The sequence below is a fragment of the Plasmopara halstedii genome, assembly GCF_900000015.1.
Source record: "Plasmopara halstedii genome assembly, contig: Scaffold_323, whole genome shotgun sequence".
Lineage (NCBI taxonomy): Eukaryota > Oomycota > Peronosporomycetes > Peronosporales > Peronosporaceae > Plasmopara > Plasmopara halstedii.
In genome coordinates, this window is record NW_020187244.1 from 1,517,419 (window position 1) to 1,528,818 (window position 11,400).

At 44.6% G+C, this 11,400-nt stretch overlaps 3 protein-coding genes across 3 annotated transcripts; all 3 read right to left on the reverse strand.

Moving 5' to 3' along the window:
• Positions 1-297: 297 nt before the first annotated feature.
• On the reverse strand, positions 298-2,231 carry PHALS_08805 (cell 5a endo--betaglucanase; the record flags this gene model as incomplete). Its single annotated transcript, XM_024724221.1, has 4 exons — positions 298-1,377; positions 1,445-1,611; positions 1,667-1,889; positions 1,965-2,231. The coding sequence occupies 4 exons, from the start codon at positions 2,229-2,231 to the stop codon at positions 298-300; spliced, it is 1,737 nt and encodes a 578-aa protein (XP_024575120.1).
• Positions 2,232-3,430: 1,199 nt separating this feature from the next.
• PHALS_08806 (cell 5a endo--betaglucanase) lies at positions 3,431-7,257 on the reverse strand (the record flags this gene model as incomplete). The annotated part of the gene is made up of 4 exons (XM_024724222.1): positions 3,431-4,918; positions 4,977-5,245; positions 5,334-5,353; positions 5,528-7,257. 4 exons carry the CDS (start codon positions 7,255-7,257, stop codon positions 3,431-3,433), a joined length of 3,507 nt encoding a protein of 1,168 aa, XP_024575121.1.
• Positions 7,258-8,021: 764 nt separating this feature from the next.
• PHALS_08807 (hypothetical protein L914_16740) lies at positions 8,022-11,090 on the reverse strand (the record flags this gene model as incomplete). The annotated part of the gene is made up of 1 exon (XM_024724223.1): positions 8,022-11,090. One exon carries the CDS (start codon positions 11,088-11,090, stop codon positions 8,022-8,024), a length of 3,069 nt encoding a protein of 1,022 aa, XP_024575122.1.
• Positions 11,091-11,400: the final 310 nt, after the last annotated feature.

Sequence of the window (11,400 nt, forward strand, 5' to 3'; positions counted from 1 at the left end):
TATATCTATTATTGTTGGAAACATCACACAACCGACTCGAGATGAAATAAATTGTTCAAACCAATCTATCTATCGCCTGGTCGCTGGTGTTGACCTATTGACTTGTTGCTGACCTCCCTGTCATTCTCCAAGTGTTTCTCAGTTTTGACACTAGGCTTTCAAATGCTTTTGACGTTTATTCCTCTGACTAACATTATAGTTCCCTTTAAATTCTAGAAACAAGCAGCTATAATGGAAGTTAGAAGAAAACTGTTTGCATATAGCTCAAATTTGCACTCAACACACAAACGTAGTTTTCTATTCATCTTTTGACAGAAAGCACGGAAATTTGCGCAAATTCGGCATAGCATCCATGGGTGTGAGCGCGTCTAAAAATTCTTTATTCGGTGACAACCAATCGTCAAGCAGCATGCCTTCAGTGAACGAGCCTTGCGTATCTGCAGGATTGAACCTGTATTCACTTTCTGGATTCAGCGACCACATAAAACCACCTGCATACTTATTTTTTAAGAGCACTTGAATTGTCAAATCCGTTGTGCGCTTCGTTGTCATCTCCGGGTGAGTATCTTTCGTGTATAAACCACCAAATTCTCCTAAAAGAAGGGCGAAACCACTTTTGTCCGCTAAATATCCAAACATGTCATTCATCGTGCCTTCAACGCGTGCCAGAAGAATGTCATCGGATAGCTCAACAAACGTCGAAAAGTCCGAAGTCGTTCCTTTTCCATAAAAATATTGCTGAGGGGCGACTGCAGTCGTGTAATAGTGTGGTGCCCAAACTACTTTGTTCTTTAAGGTAAAGTTGGGCTGACTATCCTTTGCCTTCTGCAGACCTCCACCCCACCAATCATAATATTTCATATCCTCTCCTTCGATTGTGACTGTGTGTGTGGCCACCACACCCTCAACAAATCCCAGCCACTGAGGACACTTTTCATGCATAACCTTTGCAATTTTCTCGCAGCCCAAGACAAAATCATCTTCCTCCCCTGTACCCCACGTTGCGGTTTCTGGCTCATTTTTCAGGTCAAGTCCCATGACATTCCAATATTCTGGTCCACAGAGATTTGACGACACGATATCAACCGCATTTAAAAAGTCATCCTGACTAACTCCGAGTTGTGCATCAAACCATGTTGCTCCTGACTTTGTATTTGTAAGCCTGTGCATACTTATAAGCACACCAATATTGCGATAAGCTAAGGACTTGATGAGTGTCTGTAAAGTCGAGATGAAGTTTGTTCCGTTGATTGCACGATTGCTTGAGAGATTGATTACTCCTTTTTGAGGTGGATTGTTATGAAGAACATTTTCAATAGAAATCGGTAATCTCACAGCATTAAATTTATTTCGCGCAAGGAATGCCGCGACTTCGTACTGTTCATCGCAGCAATCATAAGAGAGATCTAATAAAGACAGCAAAAGAAGAGCTCAGAACACTCACAGCTGTAGTGCCATTCTCTGAGTTCTCCCATAGACCAAACGGAACTGCGAGTGCTGTTTCCATCCCGAACCAGTTAGTCCCCTTGATTTGGATTGGTATCTCCGTGCCATTTGAAGCAACCGCCACGATTTGACCATTTTTGCTTTGGTAATCAGGCATTTCACACGCTTGACAAATCTCATTAGTCGATTTGATTGTTTCAACAGCAGATAAATAACTTACTGACTGTGGTATCGTACGACTTCGGATTGCCGACTTGACCATCGTCCGAAATAATAATTTTATCATCACTTTTGCCATCTTTGATCGAGCGCCGGTTTGCTAAATTTCGCTCGTACATCATTACTTGTACTGTGCGGGCTTCGTGTCTGTTTTTAGCTCCCGTTACAATAAAAGTTGCAGCACCACCAACAAGCACAAACAGTAGCACCAGTCCCGGCCAGATCTATCATCATTAAACCATCGACTGTTATTGGTCCAGCATTACACATTTATAGTTAGTTATCAATACTACACATACCCTGTACCGTCCATTGTAGTTTGATTCGACCTCCGAGTCCACGTTCAGCTTTTTTGCTACAAGTTGTCTGTTTGATGATGGCTCTATAGTATGCTGCTTCGGAAATTGGTCCTTGTCTGAATATAAAGCTGTATTAAGCACTTCATCCCCCTCAAGAGAATTAGACTCGTTGAGTGCGGTGTCATTCTTTATCTGCCACGGTGTCGTTGACGACGATAATCGCTCCCCGGGCTGGTCCACCACATAACTCGAATGGTGATGTCGCATCAGCACACCAGTCACTATCGTTATACAAGATGAAACTGGTCTGAAAGACGGCTGGCGAGGTTGTTGCTCTTTACGCTTTTCAACAACCGCATCATCCACACTATCTTACCACTGTCTCTCGCAGCCATGTGTCACGCCTTGCCATTATAACAAAAATATCGACCATAGTCGTCGTAAGATGCTCGTAGCTAATCATAGACCTAATCTGCGTGACCCGGCTTTTCGGGTATTTTGAAACATAATCCCCACCAAAACGCTTGCAGCGCTTATAATGATTTTCGAGCTACACCTTAGGCTGCATGATCGAGATGAACATCAACGATCGTCGAGAGATAAAAGTGTATTTATAAAGTCGATATATAAATTTGAAATGCTCCACGAACAAAATTGTATGAGCCTAACACTTAAACCCACCTTCTCGACAAGATTGAGAGTGTGAGAGTTTAAAGTACTCACAATGAAGAACTATATCGTCCTGGAAGGTGCAGTTGGATAGCACCCACGAAGAAATCGATTTAGTAGAGCAAATATGAAGAACTACCAAAGTGCTCAAAGCATGAAGACTTCAAACCATAGTACTGTAAAATACAAGTTGACGAAAATCCACAGGAACATGACATAGTCAAAACAATGTCTTTTGTGAATCCGCTAAGCAACTTTGTGCATCAGCCCAAGTCTGGATAAAATGCTTCATTCAAAATTAATTAGGATAGCTACTCTTTTGAAAATTTACCTCAGTGCCTTACTTTGTTGCAGAGAGCACACTGAATTCTCTAGCAAATCATTCATGAGACTTGAATGAGAAATGAAACTGACTATCAGTAAGATATTGGCTCTATCATCTGAGCCAGAAGTCTCTTCCGCTTATTTGAAAAAATGTATTTTTCAATCTTCTTTGCCATATTTAGAACGCTATAATCGCAAAATGAAGCTTCCGACCCGACGTCATGTTTTCAGCGGTGTCTACAACCAGGCTAAGATATCATTTTGACCTTCATGAGAACCTGATGTCATACGCAGCTCGAAAAGCTTGCTGTTACTAAAGCATGTGCGGATCAGATGACTTTAAATTTGCCAGTTGCAATTTCATGTTTTGATTAGGTAAGTTCAAGTGTCAGAACAAAACAAATAGGATTATGCTTTGCACCGTCAGGATTTTATATAAATGAATTACATATGCCTTTATGATTTCACATCAGTCAAGGCTTGGGCGTTTCCTTCTGAGGAAAACATGGAAACATTTTGAGATTCTTGATGCCGTTCATGGCCTCCATGCCCTGCATGAAGACCTTGTTGGGTGTAAGCCAGTCGTCTTCCAGTAATCCCTCAGTAAACGTGCCATACTTGTCAGCTGGATTGAACTGATACGCACTCTCTGGATTCAGCGACCACATATAACCACCAGCGTAGCCCGCCTTGAGCATGACTTCAATTGTGTAGTCAGTTGTACGCTTCGTCGTTTTCTTTGGATGGGCATCTTTGGAATAAAGACCAGCAAACTCCCCCATGACCATAGCCGAATTTTTGTCTACTCTGAGTAAATAGCCGAACATCTTGTCCATAGTAACCTCAACATTTCTTCGTAGCGTCATGTCGTCAAGTTCTACATATTTCTTGAACGCACCCGACGCATCTTTCTCACCTGTTGACGCGTAAAGATACCAGGCGGGAAAGACACCAGTGTTGTAATAATGTGGGGCCCAAACAATTTTGTTCGCTACATTGAGCTCTACAGATTTGTCACCAGCGTTTTCAAGGCCACCACCCCACCAATTGTAGTACGTATCCGTTCGATCCCCAACTGTAACGGTTCCCGATCCGGCAACCCCTTCAACAAAAGCTATCCAATTAGAGCAGCCTTTCAACATGCGGTTGCCAATAAGTGATGCCCCCTTTTGCCAATCTGGAGTCGGTCCACCCCAAGAGCATTGGTACGGTTCGTTTTTCAAATCAAGTCCAAGAATATTCCAATACTTTGAGCTACACAGGTTTTTGGTAAGAATGTCAACAGCCTTTAAAAAGTGATCCTCAGATACTTCAAGTTCGTCACTGTACCAAGCACCTCCTGACTTCATTGGATCCAAAGTATGAAGACTAATCATGACCGAAATTTTACGATATCCAAGAGCTTCGACGATCGTTTGAATAGTGCTAATGTATGACGTGATGTTGATTGCACGGTTTGTATTGCTATTAATTAGCGATTTCTCAGGAGCTTTGTTCATGAGAATATTCTTGATACAGACGGGGAGTCGTACACTATTAAACTTGTTACGAGCCAAAAACGCAGCGACTTCGTACACGGAAGTTCCGTTGGCCATATTTTCCCAAAGTCCGAAAGGAATTGCCAAACTGGTTTCCATGCCAAACCAATTGACACCCTTGATTCCAACTGGAACTTCTGTCCCGTTTTTTGACACAGCAAAGATTTGCCCCTTCTTGCTCTGGTAATTTGGAAGCTCACAGCCCATACTCGGGTACTTTTTTGGATTCCCCACCTGACCATCGTCCGAGATAATAACATCGTCGTCTGTTAGACCATCGTTGATCCTGCGACGCGCTTCGATTCTGTGTTCATAGCGCTCTTGTCTCATGGTTGCCCTATCGTTCGCCCTTTTGGCACATATCGTGGTTATCGCAGCCGCTACACCAACGACTACACAGAGCAGCAAAAGCCCTCGCCACGTCTAAGCGTATGCGAGTTAGTTAGTCAATCCCAAAAAAAACAAGTCTTTTAACACATACCCGGATTCGGCCTTTATAGTCTTGCACTCGTTCAAGTGATTCAACGTCACTCGGTCCCAGGGCCATCAGCTTCATTTCCGTCTGGCGCTGAGTCTTCGTGTCATGGCCAGAGTCAAATCCTGTTCCTTGATCGATGTAAGCATTGGCTCGACCACTTGTGAGCTCAGTGTTTCGATACGTTTGGGTGGGAGCGTCACTGACGTTGGTGGTTGCGGTGGTAATAACTCCATAAGACTCAGGTAGAGGCCGAACCACACTAATCTCCATGTCTTAAAGATTTTGGTTGCGATGAACAAGAAGTTTTTCTGAGTAAACCTCGTGCTTTGAAGTTGGACAATGACAAGCAGCTCAACTCACGTTGTGATGACTCGACAGTTCTTATAGTGCAAACTCACTTTTAAGCGGTTTTCGTCACAGCTAATTCTAGATTGCTACAGCTTCTGATGGTAACGGATACGTGAATGGATCAGCTTCAAGAATAGAAGAGGTAGAAACGTTAAATTTTGTTGATGATTTTAAAGTACTAGAGCAAGTAAACGACCTAGAATTACTCAGTCGCGACTTCCATCTCCATCTCAAAGCACGGGAACATCTTGAGATCCTTAAACGCATCCATAGTAGCCATACCTTCGAGAAAAACCTTGTTAGGTGTGAGCCAATCGTCAAGAAGCAAGCCCTCCGTGAAATGACCGTACGTGTCTGCAGGGTTGTATTGGTATGCACTCTCTGGGTTGAGCGACCACATGTAACCACCAGCATATCCATCTTGTAGCATGATATCCATTGTAAAATCACTTGTACGTTTGGTCGTCTTTAATGGGTGAGCGTCTTTGGCATATAGACCAGCGAACTCTCCCATCACCATGGCACTATTTGGGTCGTCACGAATCAAATAACCAAACATCTTATCCATCGTTTTTTCGACGTTGTTCCGCAACGTCTCATCGTCCAGCTCGACGTAATTTTCACGTGCACCCTCAGCATTTTGTGTACCAGAAGCGTAGAGGTACCACGCAGGCATCACACCCGTATTGTAATAGTGGGGAGCCCAGATCAATTTGTTTTCGATATCAAAAGAAATCGGGTGGCTACCTACGTCGGCTAGACCTGCGCCCCACCAATCAAAATACGTGTCTTCCACCCCGTTCAGCGTAATAGTTCCCTTGGAAGCTATACCTTCAACAAATGCCATCCAATTGGGACATCCTTCCAGCATCCTATTGCCGATGAGTGTAGCACCCTTCTTCCAGTCAGGATCGCTTCCACCCCACGAGCATTCATGTGGCTCGTTTTTCAGGTCCAGTCCAAGAATATTCCAGTACTTAGAAGTACACAAGTTCTTAGTCAAAGTGTCAACAGCAGTTAAGAAATCGTCTTCAGTCACACCCAATTCATCACTGAACCAGGCACCACCGGATTTTTTCGGGTCGAGAGTATGAAGACTGATCATGACCGAAATGTGGCGGTAACCAAGTGCTTCCACGATCGACTGAATGGTTGTCATGTACGTCGAGATATTCATAGCGCGATTGGTTTCAAGGTTGATCAAAGATTTTTCAGGTGCCACATCACTGAGAACGTGCTTAATACATATTGGTAGACGGACGCTGTTGAACTTGTTACGGGCCAGGAAAGCAGCGATTTCGTATACAGATGTTCCGTTGTCCATATTTTCCCAAAGGCCAAAAGGAATAGCCAGTCCAGTTTCCATTCCGAACCAATTAAGACCTTTAACACCCACTGGCACTTCAGTGCCATTTTTTGATACTGAATAGATTTGTCCGTTCTTGCTCTGATAGTCAGGCAATTCGCATCCCATGTCTGGATACTTCTTTGGGTTACCCACTTGTCCATCGTCGGAAATGAGCACATTGTCGTCATCAAGCCCGTCCTTTATTTTGCGACGATTTCGAGACGCGCTCTCGTAGCGTTGAGCATTAATGTTCGACTGGTCTCGCACGTCGATGGCATTGATGGTGATCAAAGCCACAGCAGCAGCTAAAATTCCTAGCAATAGCAACAGACCTGGCCACGTGCGGATACGGCCTTTGTAATCTCCCATACGCTCTGGAGCTGCACCCATGTCAGGCTCGACAGCCATAAGCCTCATTTCAGTCTGTCGTTGACCTCCAGGGCCATAGGAAGCGCTTTCACGACCTCCGGACTCGGTAAGCCGAGAAGTTTCCATTGCCTCACGCGTGTATTCACTGTTGCGAAAGGTCGAACCAGCACCACTCATGGAACCTACCATAGGACGGGAAATTTCAGCCGCCTCTGCCATACTAGTGCAGTCGAATATGAGTTAAGCAGGTTAAGGAATGAATGGGGAAAGAGTCCAGGAAGTGTGCAATACAGTACTTTAGCATTTAATGAAAAATTACTTCATTTTGGCAGAGGGACGGCATTATTGGCTCGTTTATCGCATCGGTTTTTAGTAGCAAGACGATTTTTTTCAGAAGTCGTAAGAATTTAATGCGCTCCTAACCCTAAGTTTGCTCGCTGAGTTAGACTTGATAAAAAAATCCAGCAGTGGAATCGATAAGAGTGCCCCCATACGAAACGTGAAAACGAACTCGCTTAATCGACAAGACAGTTGGATAAATAAGCACGAATGAGGACAGCCCCAAAACATCTAGCGGAAGGTAATACATACGTCAGTAAAAAAGGATGCTCGTAACCGGTATGTGCCTCATTAAAATTGTTCAATACTTGAGATGTGATTTTGGGTACATGTATTTCCCTGTTGCTACCAATAGCTGAGCTTTAATCAGCATAGCCTTGACCAATAACGGTAAACGTGGAATTCATATTACACTGAGGACAGGAGCACATTGTTACAGCAGAGAATATTTAGAAAAGACCTTTCAATAATAATATTCGTTTGTCAAGTTGCAATTTGGAATTACACTCGTGTACACACCAGTCTACATGATACCAATTCACAGCCGTTATGACTGTTTGTACTCCAGATTTCAGATCAGTATAAAAATTTGGCATAGTGCGCCACCGTTATATGAAAGTTATCGTGTTCGAATTTGTGACATCTTAATCGTCTTCATCTGTTGAAGTCGAATCGTTTAAGGGGCTTGTATCTTGTCTCTTCTGACCTTTACTCTTACTGGACGGTGCACGCTTCCGCACTTGCTTCGCATGCTCAACGCGGGCGCGTACAGCTTTTAAGGCTGTGTAACTTGTATCGTCCATCAAAGGAAGCAATGCACGTCGAAGGCTATTGTACATGTCTGGGTACAGACTCTCTTCTTGAGCGAGCATCTTTTTCACTCGATGACGCTCTTTTGGCTCTTCAAAACACGCAGGACAATTTTCATTAATGACAGGAAGACGCGAATCGTAAGCAAACTTCTTGAGCTCAATCTCACGCACGTAAGCCAACGGACGAAGAATTTCAACGTCACGCTGGTCATTCCAGTACTTGGCTTTCATAGTACGGAGTTGCCCATTGTGCATTGCCGACATAAAGAAGCTCTCAGCTAGATCGTCTAAATGCTGCGCTAGTACAAGCTTGTTAAAGCCAAAGTTACGGCAACAAGTGTACAAAAGGCCACGCTTCATGCGTGCACAAAAGCTGCACAATGAGTCTCCATTCATTTCACACTTCGCACGCTCGATGATGTTTTCGGATAAATAATGATACTCCAAACCCAGCGTATGCATGTAATCCTTCAAGGGACTCGGATCGAATGAAGGTGTTTGAGGGTCTACAGTGGCGCACGCCAGTTTAAAGCGAATGGGAGCACGTTTTTGAAAGCTTAGAAGCACATGCAAAAGACTTAGCGAGTCTTTGCCTCCAGATACCCCAAGTAGCAGTCTATCACCTTCTTGAATCATATCCCACTGCATAATAGCTTGACCCACTAAGCGCAATAGCTTTTTGGGTGGAGTAGGAAAGAGTTTCGTGGCAATCGTCTTTTGAGTCATTGCGAGTGTCGTCTCTTGCACTGAAGTTGCTGTTGAGCTATTCGTTGACACGCCACAATGATTGGTGCTACAGCTTTCCGTGTTACCCTCGACATTTGAGCTGATGATTAATCGAAGAGGGTACTTGCCTCCAGTCTCGCGCCCATTTGCACATGAGTTATTTTTCACGTGATTGCCTGTCGAAACCGGGACTAATGGATTTGGACAGCAAGGCAAGTAACTATTGACAGGGGCAGCATTCGTTATGTTCTCCCACTGATCCTTCAGCTCTCCTGTGATATAACGCGAAGGCTGGTACGGACCGCAAATCGCTTCGGTCAAAGTAGGCTCGTTCCCATTTCTTATCGCTTCCACTGCTTCGGAAGGGTACACGAACCATCGAAGTGCTTCATCGTCTGCCGCCTCGAGTATTTGAATGACAGAAGCTGCAACCATCTGCAACGGACCGGTCATCATCTGATCTGCCAATCGATGTGCTTCAGTCAGATTTGCTTCTCGGTGGGCAGCCAAAGTCTCTTCATCACCCGAAAGACTAACGGATCGAGTCTTTTCCTCCAGAGTCGTCGCGAAATGAGAAAGCCACTTACGACTTGGAAACTTTGTAAAACGACTCCAGTGTTTCCATACTCCACTTTTATGATTAAACTTGTACAGGGGTAAAAACTTCCAGCCATTTGACGCCACAAATCCTACTGCGGTCAGCACATATTCACGTTCTGTGGTGCTCATAAAGTAAGGAAAACTCACCCGCGTGAACCCTGGTCGTAGCATTTCTTTCTTGTCGATAAGCGCTTGTTCGAGAGCCAGGATATTGCGACGCGTAATCCCGAGCAGTCGAGTAGCGTACGGACCAGCACATTGACACCCGCCGCGCGTTTGAATGCCAAACAGGTCGTTTAGTAAGGCACTTACGAAATTGTAGTGCAAAAAGCGATCTCGAAATCGCACGAGGAATGAGAACACCGGTAGCTGTTCTACTCGGTCGTCCTGACGTCCAAGAAGCACGATGTTGGCGTGTTGCTGAAAGACTTCTCGAACACGTAGCACGTTGCGCCGCTCTATCGTCATGATATTCTGCGTTCCTACGCGTTGTTTTAGCTCAAAGCAAAGGCCAAGACGAATACTACCTAGAATATCTGGAGTTCCTGCTTCCTCTCGCTCAGCACGGTTTGACAAGTAACGATGATCCGTTTCCGTCACAAAAAACACCGTACCGCCGCCTGTAATTGTCGGGACTGCATTCGTCAGCAGCCGCTTTTTGACAATTAGCACACCAGGCGATCCAGGTCCACCAATGAATTTGTGTCCTGAAATAAACATAGCATCCTTGTACACGAACGGACGGCGGCTCTCGTCCGACACAACAGGGTTCATATCAATGTTAATGTATGGTGCACAGGTGGCGTAATCCCAACACGAGAGTGCGCCATATTGATGCAAAAGCGTTGATACAGCGTCTACATCCGTGAGGATGCCAGTTATATTCGATGCGGCTGAAAAAGCTCCGACTTTGAGTTGACGCGCTGCATAGAGCTGCAATTGCGCCTTCAGGATCTGTAGATCCATCTCTCCATATTCATTTTCCGGGATTGCGACAATCTCAGCTCCACTTTCACGCCATGGCAGCAAATTTGAGTGATGCTCAAAGGGACCGACAAAAACAACAGGTCGCTGGTCGGACGTGGTATTAGCACTTAATTGCTGCAAACCTAGTGCTTGCACAAACTTATTAATTGCGCTAGTGCTTCCTTGGCCCGTAAAAAGTACGCAGTCCTCGGCGCCGCGGCCCGTGACCTTGGCATTCACGGCTTGCGCTACGATCTGGCGCGCCTCATGGCGAAAGCACGTGGTTTGTAGTCCTGTAACAGACGTGGTGGTGTGTGTGTTACCGTACAACGGCATGACTTCTCTGTTAACATAGTCTTCTACGCATTGTAGTGATTTGCCACTGGCCGTGAAGTCTGCGTAACAAAGCGCGCGAGGCCCAAACGGAGACTCGAACAACGTATTTCGACCAACGACGTTGTGTGTGATTAGATCTAGGGCCTGCTGAGTAGCAGTAGATAGTGGTTGATTAGGCGCAACGTCATCATATGGGTTCTCCTGGATGTGATCAGTTAAATCCTCTTCAAGCTCTTCACAGAAGAAGCGCGCAGACGCAAAGTTGTCTGCCATCTTGGATGGTTGGACTCAAAAGTAATCGTTAGCCCATTTCAATCAAATTTTTGAATTGTGGCTACACCATTGCAGTCTTTTTTGAAAATGTTTTGTCTGACAAAACTTTATCGCTAGTTCGAGTCTAGGTCCTATTTGTGAGACTGATAAGGATTTACACTAAAACCCGACAACTTCGTTTGCTTCGTGGTTAAAAAAGGTTTTCAAATGAGATAGCAATGTAGATGTGTAAATAGACCGAGCATCCTCCAGATCGATATAGTGCATGAGATTTAGATCAGGTTTTTGATAAATCTTTGTTCATTCGAAG